The sequence below is a fragment of the Hippocampus guttulatus genome, chromosome 7 (genome assembly GCF_054856545.1).
Source record: "Hippocampus guttulatus isolate MCC_2025c chromosome 7, RoL_Hgut_1.0, whole genome shotgun sequence".
NCBI classification, from domain to species: Eukaryota; Metazoa; Chordata; class Actinopteri; order Syngnathiformes; family Syngnathidae; genus Hippocampus; species Hippocampus guttulatus.
In genome coordinates, this window is record NC_141267.1 from 21,383,234 (window position 1) to 21,404,025 (window position 20,792).

Genomic DNA, 20,792 nt, shown 5'->3' on the forward strand with positions numbered 1-20,792 from the left:
CACGGCACACTGGTTGAGAATCACCGGGTTAGCGTACTACGTAGGACACTACCAGTGACACACAGGCAAAAAACGGGCATACTCAGTAATATTGAAGATAATGCACAGCATGAATATACTCTGTATATTGAGGAATTGCGAGAGACCTCGAGTGTGTGTTTGCTGGCTACCAGTTGGAGAGAGCAATCTTGTGTATCGATCCACGGTTGCTCCTTCAAAGCTGCGAGAACATCGATCAACTCCTATGCGGAGTCATTAACATACACGCTGTTAACAAGCGGCGCCGCGGTGTAGCGCGTCCGGGCATCAAGACGGCCATCGACACGCGCGCTTAGCGGCTAACGCACGCTCTCGCCGAGTGGATCATCCGTAACTCGAACCGCTTTACTTCAGCGTGAGATCACGCCCATCACAAATTCAGAAGGCAAACGGAGGGGAAAAGGATCCAACAAGCTACGCAAACAAAAATGACCGGAATAAACCCTAGACCGCTAAAAGCAAAAAAGCGCCATGCACAATGCCCACTAAAAGGAGCTTTTAGCAACCAACAGGCAGCAGGGGCTGCGAAATGGACCTCCTAACATCCTGCAAAGAATACTCGATAGGTTAGAGGATTACTTAAAATACTACATTCAATACAGTGGTACCTAGGATACTACGCTAGCACAATGCGGCATTATTTAGGATACTCTACAACTTTGAATACACAACTACGTAGAATAGAGTACTACGTAGATTATTTAGCTACATAGGATACAATACTCGGGTTTCCTCCCACATTCCAAAAACATGCGTGACAGGCTGATTGAACACTCCAAATTGTCCCGAGGTGTGAGTGTGAGCACGGATGTTTGTTCGTCCCTGTGTGTGCCCTGCGATTGGCTGGCAACCGGTTTGGGCTGTCCCGACGATGGCTGGGATTGGCCCCCCGTGACCCTTGTGAGGATAAAGCGGATCGGAAAATTAATGGATGGATAGGATACAGTTCCACACGGGACGGAGGTCTACATAGGATACAGGATTACAGTACAGGAGATTAAAGTACTGTGCTCTATAGGATCAAGTGAAACTTAACTCATTCACTCCCAAAGACGTTTTTAAACGTCTTTTCAGAGTTGGTCTAGAATTGGCTGGTACTGGATGAGTTTTAAGAATTCACATTTATAGGAGGCAATACCACAAAAAAAAACCTGTGTCAAACTCGAGGCTCGGGAGCCACATCTGGTCCCGCACATTATTTTATGTGGCCCAGTAAAAGCAATTTATATGCATCAACTTCATGTTTCGTGCTTAAATATCGAAATTACAAATTGTCTTCAGCGGGGACAAAGACAATGATGTCATTGGGGTGGCCGGTGAGGTTCGGTCATACAAGTATACACACATCATTTTTATTCTTGTAACCACCTCCGTAATGGAGAAGTCATCGTTGATCAAACCCTCCTCAGACGGATTTCATGAAAATAAAATGCACATTTTTTTCTCTTTTGGAAACCAATCCCCGTTTCATAGTAAATGTAATCATACTTGAATAGTTTTTCCTGGTCCCTCATTTCAAAGCTGCCTCGTACATATGGCTATTACATCACGGCTCTCCAAAGGAAACCAGACCGACGATGTGGGCCGTAACAAAATGGAGTTTGACAGCTCTGCGTTACAACATAGGATTCAGCACTGTAGTACTACAAAGGACAGAGTACTAGCTAGGGCGCTGCGGTGTCGAAATGTTAGAGGGCATTGTGCCTGCCAATAGAAGTTGAATAATTGAGGCTCTGCAAAAGTTTTAAGCTGCCAATCGTTATATCTGCTGACATCAGATCAGATTTTGAGGGGGCGACGCTACTTCCTGTCCGACTGCATAACAGGGAAAAATATCAGCGGCAATATTTCCCGCCACGTGGATACAATTGTACTTGTAATTCTCCCGTTTTCTCTTGCTTACTTCCATAAATACGCCAGTGTGATTTATGGCTCCTCCGAGAGCTAATTTAGGGCGGAAAAAAAAAAGCGTGCACATTTATTAGTGCGGAGTCGGGGAATTCCCGGGGTCGGCTCGCATCAGCCGTGATTTTCTCCTTCAAAGGCAGCGTTGATAGATGCGAGCGGACGCCGTGCTCGGATCGATACACGCTCCTGAGGACGTAACGGCCTTCCCGGGATGAGTCGACCTCTTCCAAGGCCTTTAATTCCCAACGTTTAATCGCCCGCTGGTGAAATATTAATTGGCCTCTTTTCACCTTGTGAGTAGATGTGTGAGTGCGCACGCGTTTTTGTTTTCCATTTGTGTGTTCGCCCGTTTTCAGTCGCATCAATATTGTCAGGCTTACATTTTTCAGTGCATTCGAGGAGTAAAATGGCAGCATTTGTCAGCAATATTATTATTCTTATCATTATTACTATTCATTTAATTATTATTTATTATGGAAACCTAAAATGATAGAGGAGAAAAAAAAACAATGTCAGCTTCAGAAATCATCCACTTACGTTTACTTGCATCTCTTATTTTAAATAGAATATAGCATTTGTTGACCAGTGTTTTTGTTGTTTATTTGGAATTGTTTAGTGATTACAAAACCACTAAACAACAACTTACCAATATCACTCTAGCAGGATTGATGTTGTATTCACCAACCTTTTTGAAACTGATTCCGTTTTTGGTTCCGTTTTTTTTTTCTAATTCAGTGACAAATGTTGGACTGGACACAGGACAGCATGATCCCAGGCTTAAATCATATCCTATCACGTCACTATTGAAGGCTTAAATATGTCGGTTGAGGAGTAAAGTGGAAGTGTTTGTCCTCACACACACACACACACACACGCCATCAAGCACTTTACCTGCGCGAGTGTGTGTGTATGTGTCGGTGTGTACCCACGAGACGTCGCTGATGGACACTCAGGTTGTGGCCAGTGGAGGGCGCTCCCTCCCTGGAGCCCACCTGCCCCGGTCACCCCCGTGCTTTCCGCGTGCATCGTCGCAACTTTTTGACAATGACGAGCGCCGTAACGGTGGAAAAGTGCTCTCGGCCTTTGGAGAGCAAAAATAAAAGCTGCTGGTGGATGTGTAAATGCATCGCTGCCACAAGGGAGCATGTCTTTTTTTTTTTTTGCTTGTTTTTTTTTGTTTGTTTTATGTTTTTTTTCTTTTATCCCAACCACATGTCACGTCAATCACTCAATGGTAATGATAATGGCTACCAAGTTTAAAAGGTAAAACATTTGACGACGGCTATTATGTATTGTGTTCTTTGGGCATGTGTTTCCTTCAAGATTATTATTTCCTTCAACAATTATAACAAACCATAATTGTTATTATGGTCACTCTGAATTTTTAATTCAACAGTACGTTTGTTCTCATTTGAAATATTTCAATCCCATATAAATCAGATATGTACTGTTTGTTTGTTTGTTTGTTTGTGATTAACAGATGAACCATTTTTTAATTATAAAATGAATGTAATGATTGCATGCATGCCCAAATACATTTGTATCAAAAACTAGACCTCATCATTGCTCGTGCTAATGGTTTCAGTATATAAACCACTTGGCTTAGCACAACTAGTCAAGTCAAGTCAACTGTATTTATAGAGCACTTTCAAACAGCCATCGCTGCATACAAAGTGCTGTACATGGAGCAACTACTTCCCAAGACGCCGAATAAAGGCCCTCATTAGCTTATACAACCCCTTTTTTCCTACACGTCATACTAATAAAAGATGCTGGTGTCAAAAGACACTTTTACAAATACTGTACTACCGCAATATATTTTCATTAGCGGCCTGTGCTAGGGCCTGTTATTGCTAGCGGTTAGCACCAATTAGCACAAGAAACGCTAGCAGTGAGAACAATAGTCGAACTCACCAAGGCGAGAAGAAAAGTGGTCGAAACTCCGCACCCCGTCTCCAGCTAAGCTTCCGCGGGTTCACAAGTGTTCGCTGACATGTATACTGTACTCGCTATTTTGATAGGGTTTCAAAAATAATAATTTGGGTTTAACACACTCGTTGGTTCTGGAGGGTGTGGTCTCAGTGCTCTTTCAGATGACGTCGTACAGCGGGACTTTTTTTTGACAATACACTCAACCCAATTGTTTAATCGGTTACATTTGCCTCAATCTCTAATTTTAATTTCTGGATTCAAACCCTTATTTAAAAACCAAAACCTAACTAGGAGCGCGAAGCCTCGTTGTAACCCTAATTTGGAGCCTATCTTCAAAATTAATTATGTCTCGAAAAGTCAAACTTGGCTTGTCTGAAACACTAAACGTAGTACAACATCCTAATTTAGCTTGAAACCCCACTTTGATTTTTTCAAAATTCATTTCTTCAAAGCCCCAAATTTTAAATAAAAAAATGAAACCATGACATTTTCATAAAGTTAAGTCCATCTTGAAAAAAATTAACCCTCTTGAAACCCTATTTTAAAGCACAATCCTTGTCTGAAACTCCAACCCTGATTTCAACTCTACTTTGAAACCGTAACCATGTTTTAAACCCGATTTTTAGACTTGTTTGAAACTCTAGCATTAAAACCTAATTTGGAACCCTAACTTTATCTTCAAACTCTTATTCAAATCCTGAACTTGATACCCAAACCCTAATTTGAAACCCTAATTTGAAGACCAACTCTGTCTTGAAAAACTAATTTGAAACCGTACCCCTTGTCTGAAACGCTAATCCAGTTTTCACACCTTAATTTATAATCCTAGCCCTTGTTTGAAGTTTAACTCTGATTGTCTACTGGTAAATGATCAACTTTAATTTCAACACGCGGGTCCTTGCGTTTATCTTCCAAAAGTGATGCTATGCCGCCCCCTCTCTTTCATCCGAGTACTAAGAGGCACTAAAAAGCACATCAAGATTACTCCGTCTCTTCGGGTCGTTTTTGTTCTCGCGTGAAACTCATTTTTCCCTGACACGTTTGCGTCCACCCAGAGTGCCCGTAACCTTCTTAAAGGCGTCCATTTCAAGGCCTCCATCAAACACTTGTTATAGATTTTACCTCCGGCGAGGAAGGGTTGGGGGATGCACGAGGGGGGTCGCTGGGTCCTTGGCAATGCTACCTGAGAAAAGACGAAGAAGATAAAGAAAAAAAAACTAAAAGGATCCCGAGTGTCCCGAGGGATGCTTCTCAGAACTCCAGATCGCATCGTCCCGCGTGCCGACCGCAAGATGGAGGATGCCAGGAAAGAAATGAGACGCAGGCTGAGGGCACGGCGGCTTGTTTGTAAAGGCAAACATTTCCGCTAGATGTTAACCAGCCTCCTTTCGAGATGTGAGAAATAGATTACTCGGACGTAACCGATGAATCAATCAATCGGTTTTTGATCGTCGTGGAAACAAACAAGGTTGTTTAGTGCAAGTTTGGAGGAGTAAGAAGTCATATTTGAGCCAGGTGTTCCAGTAGGTTTACACGAAACTGGTCAAAAAACTATAATGTTAGCAAACGTAGAGGAACGTGAAAAGTGAAAACCGTCAAATAAAAACATTTGAGGACGAGGCAAGCGGGGGACACACGTGCAAAGCGAAAACAGAACTTTGAAAAAAATGAGGGGGCGGGGGGCGCGAGTGGGGTTAGATTTAAGTCCTTTTTTTAACCTATGTTAAACTTTTGCGTTAATGTTCACACTGCATAATGTTGCACTGGCTGACAAGAACAAATGTTCGAAATCGTAGTACCTACTTTCTTCCACTCGAGGGGGCCTTCTCCAAAAAATACGTTGATTTGCACTTGTAGGTGCTTTTTTTCTCATTTGATTTCAAATAAACACAAAACACACATTCCTTCTTTTTCAGCTTTTTTTTAAACAGGCTGAACAAAATTTATTTCAATACCACACTCAGAGGATGTTTTTTCAGAGTAAAACATCTCATAAAAAATAAAAATAAGACTAACAAAAAAAAAGTGATCTGTGTTGTAATCCTCATATGGATTTTGGATGTTTGGTCTCTCTCGTCAATGTTTGACCACAGAGAACAGTGGAATGTGTAAGCTTACACAAACAAACCTTTTCACCTCTTCCCATAACACACGCGCGCGCACGCACACACACACACACACACACACACACATTTACTATCTTATGTTCCCTCACTTTTGGTCTTGATTTCGTGCTCTTGACACACAGTGTAGATTCGTTCAAAGTGTACAGTGTATGTGTGTGTATCAAAAGCACTATAGAAACACACAAACATACAAGCCATAACAATAGGTACTCCAGAACAAGACCTCCAATGTTGACTTTTGTTGAACTTAACAAAAATTATACGATATGTCTGTTATTACCCTTAAAGTCTCCAGTGTTTACAATATTTGGACCCACTCATTTCGCTACATCAAGAATAGACTCTGACGAGAGAAAAGTGCAATACTAGCAATCAAAATACATACTTCTTCCCCTCGCAGTAACAAGAATAAAATTCAAATATTACCCCCAAAAAATGTAATCACTTTTATGAGGAAGAGTTCAGTTTACAGGGCTAAATAAAGTTTGAATATTAAGAGGCGGAAGAGGGGGAATAATTTTTAATTCATTTTGTTAAGCAGTACCCCATATTTTATTATTGAAAAGATAATAATGTTCAAAGAATAAAATGTTTTGGGTTTTCTCTGGTATTAAAGTAATAAAGTTGCCTTGTTCTAGGGCATGGGGGAGTCGGTCATTTGACGATAACTAGGTTAATGTTACCAAAACATTTTTTGGAGAATTAAGTCATAACGCTACAAGAAAAAAAAAAAAATTTAGTCGAGCAAAGTCAAAAGATTAGAAAAATAAAGTCGCTATTTTTCTGAAGTGAAAATAAAATAAGAGTAGTCGTAATATTCTTTGAAGGAAAATGTCAAAAATTGTAATTTTTTCCCATGGGAAAAAAAATTCGAATTCAGAGAATAGAGTACAGTAGTAACACCGAGTCTTTTTTCACATTCAGAAAGAAACGGTATAATTTTGGGAGACTCAACTTGACAAAATAAGTAATTCGGTTGAAATATTATAGTGAAATAGGAATATTCAGCGCAAATAAATCCAATGTTAGCATGTGTCTCTAATGTCGCAGTTGTGTTTTGTGGTGCGGGTGCGTTTCGCCAATGTCACTACAGTATTTGTGCTTCAAACGAGGCAACAAGAGTGCCAACATCAATGAAACGGGGTGCGACAGGTAACACGGAACATTCTTGAAAAATTCTTGCTTTGCTGAGATCTTGGCAAAAAACAAAACAAGCTTTAACGCAGACTAAACAAATTTTCAACTTAAATGTCCGCCATGTTACTACAAACGTGGCAGAACTTGCTCTCCGTAGATTTTGGTGATCTTGACGCCCCCTAAGCCCCATTTGTGTCGCTAATGCTAAGTTGCTACATGCATAAACATGAGGACAAATATAACATGGTGAGTGGGGGGGTGAAGGTGGTGGTGGGGGGGGGGGGGGGGGGTCCTAGTAGTTTACGGTATTTTTTCCAGTGCTCTAACATTCGCTTTGCAACTGTGCTCATTCCCCTTTTTCACTGAGCTGAGCTGGCAGCGACATAATCCAGCCGTTGAAAGTGACCTGTGGTAACCAGCAAAGGGCACCACCCATAACTGACGGGTCCTCGAAAAATGGTCTATTCCTGTTTGCAGAACGGAAAAGGTGGCACCCAAAGTGTTTCTTTGTTTTCTCCAGAAAGCCCCAAATGCCCGGCGGCACGACCGCCTGCGTCACCGTTCGTACCAGGCGTACGAACGGTGAAGCATGCCAGGCAGTGCCCGCGGCAGCACTCACGGTGGCGCCGCTCGTGCTTCCTCTGGTGATACCCAATGTGGGACCACTGCAGGCACGCCTGGTCACTGCTGCCAACTTAAGAAAAAAAAATTTCTCTCTGGACCAGTCGAGAGTTGCGACGAGCTAAGAATCTACACTAATGTCCTCTCAGGCTCCATTCCAGCCCCGGCTCGGTGTGAAAGCGGTACCAACAGAGTTCGACTTGGCTTGTGAGCTGCTGCATGAGGAGGGGGGGAAAAAAAAAACGGTGCTCTAACACACTCAAGGCTTCCCATCAGATACTCTGCCTATGCTAAAATACTTTTCCTTTGAAACGTACTCATTCCCTTTCACACCAAGGCGGCGACTGTGACAGCACGCGACTCCAGTGAGGTTTCTGCTTTACGAAGTGACAAGCTTCTTGGAGTAAAATGGCGGTTAAACATTGGGGCTGAGGACATGCGGTCACTGGCCGGGAGCAGAGGTGCCCCTTGAATGTCCGATTTTCAATCTGCAGTATTTTTTTTTTTTTTACTTGGAGCCTCAAATACCCGACAGCACCTCTGATTGAAAAATGTTCCCCTTTGGTGCTAGACCAGCGCTAGCTGGCACCATCTCGATGTGAAAGGGGTACCAGAAGAGTCCTACTTGGCCTGTAAGATGCGGCATACAAAAAAAACAAAAAGGCGCCATGGACGTGCTACCGCCCCTCCGTCAAACACCTGCACCCGTTTGCGAAAGCGCCGGCAGAGTCCTGGTTGATACTCTCCTTGACCTCCATGGGCAGCGAGTCAAAGAGGTGGTCTTCCACGACCAGGCATCCCCGGCGCAGCAGGGGGCACTGACCCAGCTGCGCCGGGAGACGGTCCAGGCAGTTGCTCTTGAGCTCCAGGTGGCTCAGCTGCGCCAGTTGGCCGACCCGATCCGGCAGGGCGGCGACGCAGTTGTGGCCGAGGCACAGCGTCCGCAGTTTGGTGCACTTGAAGAGCTGCTTGGGAACGACCTCCAACTTGTTGCCCGTGATGGCAAAGTACTGGAGGTTCTGCAGGAAGCCCACCTCCGGGGGTATGGCGGCGATAGAGTTGTGGCTCACGTCCAGGTGGCGCAGCTTGAGCAGGGTGAAGAGCGAGCTAGGCAGACACTCGAGCTTGTTGTGCGACAGGTAGAGCGATTCGAGGTTTTTGACGTGGCTGATGGACAGCGGGATGGAGATGATCTTGTTGTGCCAGAGCTTGAGGCACGTCAGCCGCTTCAGGTGCTGGAAGCTGATGACCTCCTCGATGGTCCGGATGTGGTTGGATTTGAGGTCCAGCTCCTGAAGGTTGTTGAGGCTGAAGATGGCGTGCGGGATTCGCTCCAGCTCACAGTTGTGCAGCTCCAGCTCGGACAGGTTCATCATCTTCTTCAGGCTGTTGAGCACCAGGAGCTTGGTGCCATCGTTGTGCACCACCAACTTGACGAGGTGGGGCGACAGATCCGTGATGTTGGTGGGGACCTTGGTGAGGTTGCTCTTAAGATGCAGGACCTTCAGGTGTCGCAGGTCTCTCAGAGACTCGAGTCCGATCATTTTGTTGTTCTCCGAGTTCAGGTTGCCCACCAGGTAGAGCTCTTGCAAGTTCTTCAACAAGTACAGCCAGCTGGGGATCTCCGCCACGTCCGTGAACTTGACGTGAAGGCATCGCAGGTGATCCCTCAGGAAGATAAAGGCCGTCTGCTCCACCTTGGCGGGACAGTGGTAGAAGTGGAGCTCCTGCAGGTTGATCATCTGGGAGATCTTGGCCGTGATCCTGGCCTCGGGGATGAGCTCCAGCTTGAGGATCTCCAAGTCGGTGAGGTCAAACACAGCGTCGGGCACCCCCGACAGCATGAAGAGGTGCAATTCCAGTTTCTCCAGAACGTTGCGGGTCACGTGCTGCCGGAGCTTCTCGAAGGTCCACTCGTGGTTCAGGCTGATCTCCCGCAGTTTGTTCTCGCTGACTTCCGACAGGAAGACGCCAAAGCGCTTGGAGTAGAGCTGGTCGTACTGGTCTACCATATGCAGCAGGAAGGCAAAGTCGTTCTTCACGTCGGGGATGTCGCTGAAGCTGCTCTCCTCACGGACTTTCTCGAACGAGTACTCCTTGAGGGGACGGCGGAAGAGCCAGAAGAGCGTGTAGATGCAGATGACGCCGTAGACGCAAATGAGCGCGATGTAGCTCACCAGCAGCTTCTTCAGCATGAACGCCATGTTGTGCGTGCAGTGGAACTTCCTGTATCCCGTCAGGTGTTTGATCTCGGGCTCGCACAAGTGGTGGAAGTCGATGGAGGCCACAAAGGTCATGGTGTAGCACAGGATGACGATGAACTTGACGGTCTTGATGAGCGTCTGCAGGGCGTACAGGCGGTAGATCAGGTCGCTGTCTTCCACGTGGGCGCGGAACTTGCGGACCTTCTCGAAGAGCGCCTTGGCCTGCTCGCCGTCCTTCTTGTCCAGGATCGTCATGGAGGGCGCCTCGCTCACCAGCTTCTCGGCGGAAAAGGTGACACCGGTTTTGGTCAGCATGGGTGCCGACTGGTTGGGGCTGCCCTCCTCGCTGCTGGTGGAAAAGTGCTTGTGATGGGAGGAAGCCCCCGCCAGGCGCTGCTTGTTCTCTTCCGAGTCCTCGCACGCCGTCTCCGACAGCGCCTTGGTGGTCCAGGGAGACTCGAAACACTTGCCCAGGATGGAGACAAAGTGCTCGATCTTGGAGCTGGTGCGGGGATACTTGAACCAGAAGTTGCTGCTCACCATCAGGATGAGCGTGTGGATCAACGCCAGGTAGGGAAAGTATTTAGAGTACCACGGAAGGGCGACGTGGTAGCACATCTGGTTGACAAAGACGTACTGCTGGAAGTCCAGCTTGGTCCGGATCCCGGTGGGGGCCGGCTGCTGCGTCGGCGGTTGCTCCGGGGCTACCATCAGGGGTGCCGCTTGCTCCCCCGTGGCGCTCTCCTTACTCCACATCCTGCCAGACACCTCAGTCGGCAGGGGCGGCACCTCGTCTAGGGACGAGTCCAAGTCGGGCAGGCAGACTACCTGGTCCCGCGTCAGCTGCATGGTCCCGGCGAAAATAGCGAGCATGAGCATGACGATGCCCAGGTAGTCCATGAAGACGTCCCACCATGGTTTCAAGATGCGGTAAGTCGGCTGGATGTCGTTCAGGGAGGCGACTTCGGTGAGGGTGAACATTCCTACCACACACACAAAAAAGAAATTATGATGATGGTAAATTCGTGGTGTGCATATTTGCCTTGGAAAAATAAAAACGGGGCAAGTTCGGCTAATAAGTCAACCAAAAATATTATTTGACACAAAAATGTCTGCCTCGAAACTGTAATTCTCACCTCTCCCCTGCCATATCTTCCTTCTTTGCGTTCTGCGCGCATGCTTGGATCTTCCTTTTCGTGGCACATTAACCAGGCAGTACAAGTTGTTACATGTTTCAAAAAGGTTGTCCAAACCAGACACATTCCTTCAACTCCAGCACCAGATGCTAATGCTAATGTGCCTGTAAATAAAGCTATCATACAGACAAGTGTTTTTTCCATGAAGGCGCTATCATCAAGGCAGCAGCAGGGTCTTATAAGATAAGTAAGGCCTCCATTTTACAAAATGGAGGCCTTACTCATCTTTATAAATAACACGATTCAGGTCAATAGTTCACATGAAATATCACAACAATTGATAAATGTCTTAAAATTATGATTTAATCGTGAACCCACTCCTTGTGGTCACATTTGGGGAAAATTCAAAAAAAGATTTCTTCCTTTACTTCAAACGCATAAAATACAATACACTTGTGAGGAAAATGGGGGAGGGGGGGGGGGCACGTTGATAATTTCAACTTGATTCTAAGGTTTATACGAGAACTCGAAATCGAGATCATGATTAGATTTCAATTAAGACCCCACTCCTACCAGTTACTCTGGTATTAATCTTAAAAGATGAGTCGCGATTTGAATACCCAAAGCTGGTGAGGTTAACCGATATTCCCATCCTTCACTATTTTGTTCTCATACTCTCTGACTCACGCAGACATGCGAGGCCTGTGTCGGCTTGTTGGCAGAACAGCGCGCTGCTCCACAGAGCGTTAAAGTCCAACAACGGCAGCAGACTGGTGGGTCAAAGGTCCTCTATACTGTATGTGGAGGGCAAGATTAGACCAGACAGTTTTCACCTCCTCGTTGTTTTATTCAGTGGCGACACCAAAATTAATCCACAAAACCGATATTTGTCTCAACTCCTCCACTCGTGCGACCAAACCCAAAACAAACCCCACCCCGACAAAGGCAAAGGCATATTTGTACCGTTCCAAATTAGGGATAGACTGATTTTCATCCAGCCTGATATTCCGTATTTTGAATAAAATAATATATCAGCATTTTTTTTAATCAAACACCTGGTTTGATTAAACTAGATGAAATTACTTTAAAACTGTGTTAACTTACAATGAACTCGAAGAGATCCCGCTGATGCTGGGAACTCTCTGCATGTTTTGTTTTCGTTCCTTGGCTTCTGAAATCAAACACTTTCTTGTGGTGTCATATTTTTATAGTCCGGTCCACACTTAAAGAAAACTGTAAGGCCTCAAGGTCTCAGGTTCATTCTTTTTCTTATAATCGAATCACAGGCCATTCCGTTGTTTCGAATTAGTAACAAGACAACATTTTTATCCGCTTTTTGAAGCCTTTAAAATGTCATAATTTCTTTAATTCTCAACACAATGACAATATTTTAAAAACCTTTTGTTATTTTATTGCAGCTCTTTCCGGTGATATTGATTGTCTTGGAAAAAAAATCGATGTTGTTGTCATGTACTTACTAATTGTACAATTATCATAATTAAACTATATGCATTACTCAGGTCGTACCAACATGTAATATCCTAATTTTTAGGGATTCATTTTGCTTTTTAGATTACATTTGGACTTGATTTAGTTTTACCTCAGTTCTGCTTTTTATTTTGGTTTGTACTTTATTCATTTTAATTTGAATATTAATGAGTGCTATGCTATTTTTCTACACAGCTAACTACAAAACAGTGGTTTGCGTTGGATCTTGTAGCTCATAAAATATCGGGTGGGTGTAAATGGAACTCGAACAGGATCAATTACTTATTCAATCACATTTTTGGGGTGGAAGCGTGTTCAGGAGACAATGAGGAAGAAGTTTCTTCATGTCCGACTCGTCATTGAACGCCGCACTGCTGCTTCCGCATTTGTCCGGTTAACCAAAAAAAAAAAACCACAAGCACAATCTGCGCATTCGCTATTTCGCTCAAATGTATTCAGAACAAACAAAACACAAAAAAAAACAATCTGCTTCAAACATCCCCGAACCACCACCCGATGACGTTCCATTCGACAGAAAAAGAGTCCTACTTAGTACTAACCTTCGCAGAGGTCTGCTCGACGCGCGGTGTCTTCCTGCTACGCTCGAACCGAAGCTGGTGGCCGGTCAACAGCCGCGTTGAAGCCCTCCATTCTTCCTGGTCGTAGCGGTGCTTCCTGTGGCGTTCGGTGCTCGGGCCGCTTCTAAGCGGCTTTGGGCGGCTGATACTCCCCCCTCCCACCCCCCAAACCGACCAGCTGTCCCGCCTCGGCGCGCCTTGTCGCGGATGGTCTGGTCCGGTTTGTTCCGCCGCCGGTCACGGGTGGCGGTGGGCAGGCTGACGAGGTAGACTGTCGGCTGTATGGAAGTGAAGGCTGCGGTGGTGTGCGTGTGTGCTCGGATGTTCTTCTGCTGCTTTCCGCCTGTGGACGGCAGGTGGAAGCCGCGTGTCGCGTGACGCTGAAAGCCCGCCACACACAAGTACACAAGGGAGTGTCACGCAAGCAAAGGCAGATGACTGAGGGGCTATCCAACAAGTGCCAAACGGAAAATGAAGCCCCCAACAACAACAACAAAAAGTCTCACATTTGCCGAAAGACATTTTGATGATTCTCAAGATTTTGGAAAAAACATTCTATGGACTGATGAGTCCATAGAATGTTTGAATTGGCCGACACGCAGTGACGAAAACACAAAATGTATCCACATTGCACATCTCGTCGACAATACGGTTCAAATTTAGTTGTGACAAAACAAAATCTCCAGGACACATTAACAAGCATAAAAACAAAATAAAATTTGCAAAATATTGTAACATCAGGTATGAAATAATGGCAGACAAAAGTTCCAAAAGTTTTATTTAAACTTGTAAAATAATCTTTGTGTGATATACAATGCTTTAATTAAGGCATGACTTGATGTAAAATATGTGCTATGTCCCTTTGTTGTCAGTGCAGTATATGTGTTTAAAATAAATCTTTTTGAACTATAATCACTAACCATAAATGCTTTGTGGTCACTTTATTAAGTATGTAGAATCTAGAATCCAACAGGGACCCCGAACCAGAAAAATTGTATTGAAATATTGCTCATGATATAAACAAACACATTTAGAAATTAAATGTGTTTAATTTCATGTGATTTTTCTTATGTAGTGCACAAAGTGTTCTGACATCATTTTACAATTTTTAACTTATCCATGCATGTTTTTGCCCCATTCATCTTATATTGTATGCCACTGAAAATGACACTTGGAGAGATGAATACCTCAGTGACTATTTTGATTCATACGTTGTGAAGGTAGGCCTAATGTTTTGACCAGCGGCCATCAATGTAAATGAGGCTTAAATCAGGTCAATTCATCCTTCGTGTCTTTAATTAGCTGTGGTGAAAGTCAAATAGCCCTGGATTCAAAGATCCAGGGAATAACGACAATATGCAGTGGGGCATCTTCTCAGAAAGCTGTTTAAGAAGAAGATGGAAAGATGTGGTCCTACGTATGATTTTATCTTTGGAAGTTTTCTATTCGGATTGTCATTGGCTACAAAAAGGAGACGTTTAATTAAACCTGCCTCAAACTATGTGGAATCTACGTTTGGTGTTTTATTGGGAGTCTTTTGTCTTCGCCGCTATTCTCCGCCCACACGCAGTGACAAAGACAAAAATGGCTTTGCTTTTTGGCGTTGTTCAGCTGTTCTGTAATGTGGTTCCGATTTGGTAGCAATCTGGAAAATGAGTGAAACGACCGACCCTAAAATGGCTGATTTCAAATCAAAATGGCAGACTTCCTGTGTGTTTTCAGCCATGGCTTCTTGAGACTTTTTTGTGGGTCTACCCATAATAGACTCGTCTGCCAAATTTCATAGTGCCGGTCAAAACTGGCATCAGGGGCTTAATTTTAAACAGTGTGCTGGATTCGGAATGGTCTGTCATATTTCTTTGCCATGCTGCGTCAAAACAAACTTTCAAATCCTCCACATTTTTGGAGGGTCTCCATGAAAAATATTCTTCCCAAATTGCATGTTGTGAAGCAAAATTGGCTTTTCGGCAAATGTCAAGTGAAAATGAAGATGGCGTCAGAGGCTGAATTCTGAAAATGTGTACAGGGAAGTGAAAAACGGATCGCGTAAAAAAAGCAGTGCAAGTGTGATGTGGGCTTGTGAGATCCTACGAAGCAAGTGAGGAAGCAAGTGGCAGGCACCGTGGTGACAGTAAGGCGTCTTTCACTCGGCTTTCATCTGGTCCCTGACGTCCGATGGCAGAGTCTCGAAGAGGGTGTCCTCTACCACCAGGCCACTGCGCTTGAGTGCCCGACAGCAGCCCAACTCCTGCGGCAGGAGCTCAAAATGGTTCCCCATGAGTTCGAGGTGGGTCAGCTGGGCGAGGTAGGAGATCTTTGGCGAGAGGACAGACAGCGAGTTCTTGCCCAGTTTCAGCGTCTTGAGCTTCTTGCAGAAAAAGAGCTCATCTGGCAGGTTCTCGATTTTGTTGCAGCCCACCGAAAAGTACTGCAGGCTCTGCAGGACGCCGATCTCCGGCGGGATGAAGCGGATGTCGTTGTGGCACAGGTCCAGGTACCGTAGCTTGTTGCACAGGAACAGGTGCGAAGGCAAGACCTCGATCTTGTTGTGGCTGAAGTAGAGTCGCTCCAGACTGCCCAGCTTCTTGATGTGCTCGGGGATGTACATGATGCCGTTGTACCAGAGCTTCAGGCAGGTGAGCTTGCGCAGGTGCTGGAAGCTGACAATCTCCTCGATGGAACGCAGGTTGTTTTCCTTCAGATCCAGCTCCTGCAGGCCGCTCAGGCTGAATATGGCGTGCGGGATGCGCTCCAGGTCGCACCGTACCATCTCCAGCTCCGTCAAGTTGGTCATCTTCTTCAGGTTGCCTAGCATGACGAGCTTGGTGCCGTCGTTGTGCAGGTAGAGCCGCTGCAGGTGGCTGGACACATCCACGATGGACTGGGGTATCTTGGTCAGATTGCTCTTCAGCGAGAGCGTCTTCAGACACTTCATATCCCGCAGTGACTCGAGGACGATGTTTTTGGAGGCATCTGGGCACAGGGACCCGGTGAGATGGAGCTCTTCCAGGTTTCGGAGGCCGTACAACCAGCTGGGGAACTCCCTGCCATCGTCGAACTTGACGCGGAGCACCTTGAGGTTCTCTTTGAGGAAGGATGTGGCGGTGGTGTGCAGCTTGATGGAACACTGATACAAGGAGAGCTCTTGAAGGTTCTCCAGTTGCGAGACGGAGGCGGGGATGCTGGCGTTGTTGATGATCTCCAGCTTAAGCGACTGCAGCTCGCTGAGCTCGAAGACCGTGTCGGGCAGGCCGGGCAGCATGAAGAGCTGCAGCTCCAGGCGGTTGTTGGCGTTGACCTGAAGTCTCTGCCGCAGCTTCTCTGCCGTCCACTCGTGATTCAGGTTGAGCTGCTTCAGCTTGTTCTCGCTGACCTCAGACAGGAAGACGGCGAACCTCTTGGAGTACAGCGGGTCGTACTGATCGATCATGTGCAGCATGAAGGCGAAGTCGTTCTTCACGTCCGGGATGTCGCTGATCCCCGTTTCTTGACGCACATACTCGAAGGAGTACTCCTTCAGGGAGCGGTAGAACAGCCAGTAGGACGTGTACAGGTTGGTCAGTCCGTAGACCGCCACCAGGCACAGGTAGCAGTAAGAGAGTTTGGAGAATAGGTGCGCCATGGTGTGGTTGCACTCAAAGTCCTTGTAGCCGGTCATGTCTTGGATCTCCACCTCGCAGGGCACCCTGTTGCGCACCTGGTCCACCAGGGAACTGTTGTAGATGACAATCACCAGGAACTTGAACACCTTGAAAACCGTCTGCCGCACATACATGATGTAGAGGATGTCGCCCTCCTCCACATGCAAGCGGAACTTCTTCACCTTTTCGAAAAGCGCCTTGGCTTGCTCGCCCTCCTTTTTATCCAGAACGCTTGCCGACGGCTTGTCCGCCACAATTTTTTCCGGGATGGAACGAAGGGATTGAGTCTTCTCCAAACCCACGCCTGCGGGCGATGCCGCGGCACCGCTCTTTTTGTGGTCCGTCTCCTCTGGGTTTTCTCCAGAAACCTCAGACAGAGCCCGGGTGGTCCAAGGGGAGTCGAAGCACTTGCCCAGCATGGAGATAAAGTGCTCAATTTTGGAGCTCGACCCGGGGAACTTGAACCAGAAGTTGCTGCACACCATGAAGACGAGCGTGTGGATCAGAACCAAGTAAGGGAAGTACTTGGCGTACCAGTGAAGGGCCTTCTCATAGCACATCTGGTTGATGAAGCTGTACTGCTGGAGGTCCAGGTCCGTCTTAAGGCCACTCATTTCTTTTGGCCCGGATGAGACGTTGTAATGGAGATGTAAAAGCTTTACGGCCACTTCGCTGGTGTTGTCGGGGGGCGTCGATGTTCTGTGCGGGAGACAGATGATCTTGTCTTGCATGACCTACAAAAGAACGTAAACAGCCAGTGTCACCGGCGTTGAAGTCAAGAAAATGCTTCTGTCGGCCCTCCAGATTCCCATTCTTTGCCAGTCAGTACCCTCGGTGAATTGTACAAATGCTGTTTTTTTTTACAACAGCCACATGCCCGGCATCCCGTCCTGCTAATAGAAACGTGTGTTGCAGGCGATGACGCAAAGCTTCGTTGACAGAAATGTTGAACTTTAATATTTATTCTACACATTTTTACAGCATTGGTAAACGTTAAGAATTGTGTCATGTTTACCCCCCTACTAAAACCAAATTAAAAGGAAAAAATATATTTCCCTCCTCCATCTTTTTCCATTTCCAAACATTTTTGAAAAAGCTCCAGTGAGCCACTAGGGCGGCGCTAAAGAGCCGCATGCGGCTCCAGAGCCGCGGGTTGCCGACCCCCGAGTTAAGGTAAGGTCTTTAGACAAGATAACCTTTATTTATTTGAAATTTGCAGTCTACAGCAGAAAAATTGGGGGGAGGGGGTAGAGAAAGAAAAACAAAAACAGTGACTGTTCAACACATCCTACCACAACTTTTTTTTTTGTCTGGGTTGATCCGCAAATTTACCTGCTTTGGAGGTAACAAAAGCCTCTTTCACACTTTTTTTTTTTGCTGTTCTGTAAGAAATGTACTGAAGGCAACCCATGAATTTCTTAGCTTCAGCGCGAATATCAAAATCAGCTGTCAAACCATTTTTTCCTGGGTCAAACCACATTTTTTTCTGCTTTCAAGATGGTATCAAAAACCTGTCACACAGCCCTTTTTTTTATCTTGATCATTGTACAATTTGAAAGATACCAACCTTGATACGAGGATTAAATGTGATCCACAAATTTTATGGCTTTGGAAGTAGTATCAAAGCTCGCTTTCACACTCCCTGTCAAAGCCAGAATTTTTTTTTCCCTTTGCCACTGGTTTTGTGTAAAAGTTACACCGCCAGAATACCTGCGGTCAAAGCTGACCTGCCTTCAGTGGTTCTATCAAAAGGTCCTTTTGCGCTGCCTATCAAAGCCAGATTTTTTTTCCCCTTGGGTCTTTATGTCTCTCTCGCTCTCTTTGTGAAAAGTACAGAATGCAGGTAAAAAGTTGACTCATGAATTTCCTGCCTTTGGTGATAGTGTCAAAGGCTCCTTTCATGCTGCCTGAATTTCTTCCACACTGTCCTTTGAGCCAGATTTTTTTCCCATTTTAAACCAATGCCCCTTTTCTGTGTGAAAAAGGAACGACGCGGAAAGGCCGAGTCGCTTTCACACTACATCTTTCTCTGTGTGTAAAAAGCGGCGTTCTGTTATGTTGATCGGCGCCAAGTTTCTGTTAAGAATAACACGAAAAGGCGCACAGCAAAAAAAGGTCAAGCATCTGCAGTTTGCAGCTTCATGTTTACTGGAAGGGACTGGTTGGGTGGGGGGAGAGGGGGGGGGGGATTTTCCGCTGCTGAATGCCTCCTTTGCTGCAGCATTCAGGGTGTAAAAAAATAAATAAAATATGGAGGCGGCAAATTAGCGCATCTGGATGCTGGCCAACTCGGGAACGACGGACAAAGGAGGCTGACCTGGAGTGTGCACCCGAACACGCCGATCATGAGCATGATGACGGACAGGTAGTCGGTGAACACATCCCACCACGGCTTCAGGACCCGGAAAGCGGGCTGCTGCTCCGAGAACTGGCGGAATTCCATCACGGGAATCATGATGCCTGCAATGACAGAGGACAGCGGTGAGGTCTTATTACTGATGGAATGCTTGGCACAGGAAGTTTGTATTTATTCGTACAGCCAACTGGGGAACGATGCGAAACTGCGCTCAACAACAAACCGACATGTCATGATTTAAAAATCAACTTAGCAACATGAAATTTGGTAGGCGTGTCTGTCTTGAGAAGAACCACCAAAAAGTTTCAGAAAATCATGCATGAAAACATAAAGCAGTTCAGCCGTTTTAGTTTGAATTGGTGATTTCTAGGGGTTCTTCAAATTTGAACTTGTCAAGTTTAACATAAGATGAAATATGGTAAGCGTGTCTCACCTGAGAAGACCCACAAAAAAGTCACAAGAAGCCATGCATTCAAAGACGAGGGAGGCCAGATATTTTCACTATTTTAATTTTAGAAACAGCTCTCAGTAGTGATGCAGTGTGGTTGCATAAATGACTGCAAATTACCAAGCCAACATGAACTCATTCAAAACTGTTATGATACTAAATTTAGCTTGCAGTCAGAAGAGTTAAGAGGCCAAAAAGGTCCACTTTGTCGATAGGAAAATTGCCATTCCCACCCGATGAGTCAGCCGGCCGGCCACACATCCTCCACCTTATCCCTTTCCTGAGAGGAAATGTGTCCCCGATCCCAAATGAATCCAAAAACAGTTATGTTTGGAACACACCCAGACTTCTGACGACAAAGAACACATTCGTGTGTGTGTGTGTGTGTCCTTGGAGGAGGTATCTAAAAAAAAAAAAAAAAAAATACACAGTCTAACCGCAGTGCAGAATGAAAACATTCATGCAGACTCGTGGCATGGAAACGACTGAGTTGAATGAGCACCATAAAGGGGATGCTACGGTGAATAAAATAAAAAAAAGTAAGGCTACCTGAGTGATTTGTCTTCCTTTCGAGGGTGTTTTCTTCTTCTTCTTTCAAACGGCAACCAGGTCGGTTCTCCCTGTCATCGTCGTGATGCGGCGGTTCTAGCTCTGCTGACTCCAGTGGGGCCGGAATGCCTTTCTTGGCCGCCTTCGATTCAGCCGCGTAGTGCCGAGCAGGGCGCGCGCCAGTCGGGCGTGGATGCGAGCCGCGAACGGAGGCGGGCTCGACGTGGATCGGGGCGTGGACTGCCGCGCGAGAAACAGCAGACGAGACCGGCCGAGCAGAGCCAGGTGGGGACTCGAACGTGACAACTTGTCTTCTTTCATCCGAGTTAAATGCTAATTAGTTATCTGTCTAACATTTGATGTGTCGACATGATTCATTTGTATTAGTTGTTTCTTATTTCTCTAACATATTATACTATGACTCATTTACTTAGTTTTCACAAATGAATTTGCATCTGAATGCACCCCCCCCCCATAATTATTATTTTTTTTAAATTCTGCATATCCTCAACAGCACAACTATCAAAATCAAGGCCCGGGGGCCAGATCCAGCCCGCCAGATCATTTTATGTGGCCCGCGAAAGCAAATCACGTGTGTCAACTTGCTAAAGTCTGTATCGAAATGTCAG

General features: G+C 45.7%; 2 protein-coding genes across 2 annotated transcripts; both read right to left on the minus strand.

Annotated features, from left to right (window-relative positions):
- Nucleotides 1–5,784: 5,784 nt before the first annotated feature.
- lrrc8db (leucine rich repeat containing 8 VRAC subunit Db) lies at nucleotides 5,785–13,297 on the minus strand. The gene is made up of 2 exons (XM_086115475.1): nucleotides 13,152–13,297; nucleotides 5,785–10,950 (listed from the first exon to the last, which is right to left on the minus strand). The coding sequence occupies exon 2, from the start codon at nucleotides 10,946–10,948 to the stop codon at nucleotides 8,441–8,443; it is 2,508 nt and encodes an 835-aa protein (XP_085971601.1). The 5' UTR covers nucleotides 10,949–10,950; nucleotides 13,152–13,297; the 3' UTR covers nucleotides 5,785–8,440.
- Nucleotides 13,298–13,930: 633 nt separating this feature from the next.
- Nucleotides 13,931–20,358, minus strand: lrrc8c (leucine rich repeat containing 8 VRAC subunit C). The gene is made up of 3 exons (XM_086115476.1): nucleotides 20,164–20,358; nucleotides 19,128–19,270; nucleotides 13,931–17,544 (listed from the first exon to the last, which is right to left on the minus strand). The coding sequence occupies exons 2-3, from the start codon at nucleotides 19,263–19,265 to the stop codon at nucleotides 15,313–15,315; spliced, it is 2,370 nt and encodes a 789-aa protein (XP_085971602.1). The 5' UTR covers nucleotides 19,266–19,270; nucleotides 20,164–20,358; the 3' UTR covers nucleotides 13,931–15,312.
- Nucleotides 20,359–20,792: the final 434 nt, after the last annotated feature.

Bases quoted from the DNA above. Each gene is read 5' to 3' on its own strand.
- lrrc8db (XM_086115475.1), bottom strand. From the start codon at position 10,948: ATGTTCACCCTCACCGAAGTCGCCTCCCTGAACGACATCCAGCCGACT.
- lrrc8c (XM_086115476.1), bottom strand. From the start codon at position 19,265: ATGATTCCCGTGATGGAATTCCGCCAGTTCTCGGAGCAGCAGCCCGCT. The intron at 17,545-19,127 runs GTCAGCCTCCTT...GTTCTTTTGTAG, and splicing joins TGTTCGGGTGCACACTCCAG to GTCATGCAAGACAAGATCAT.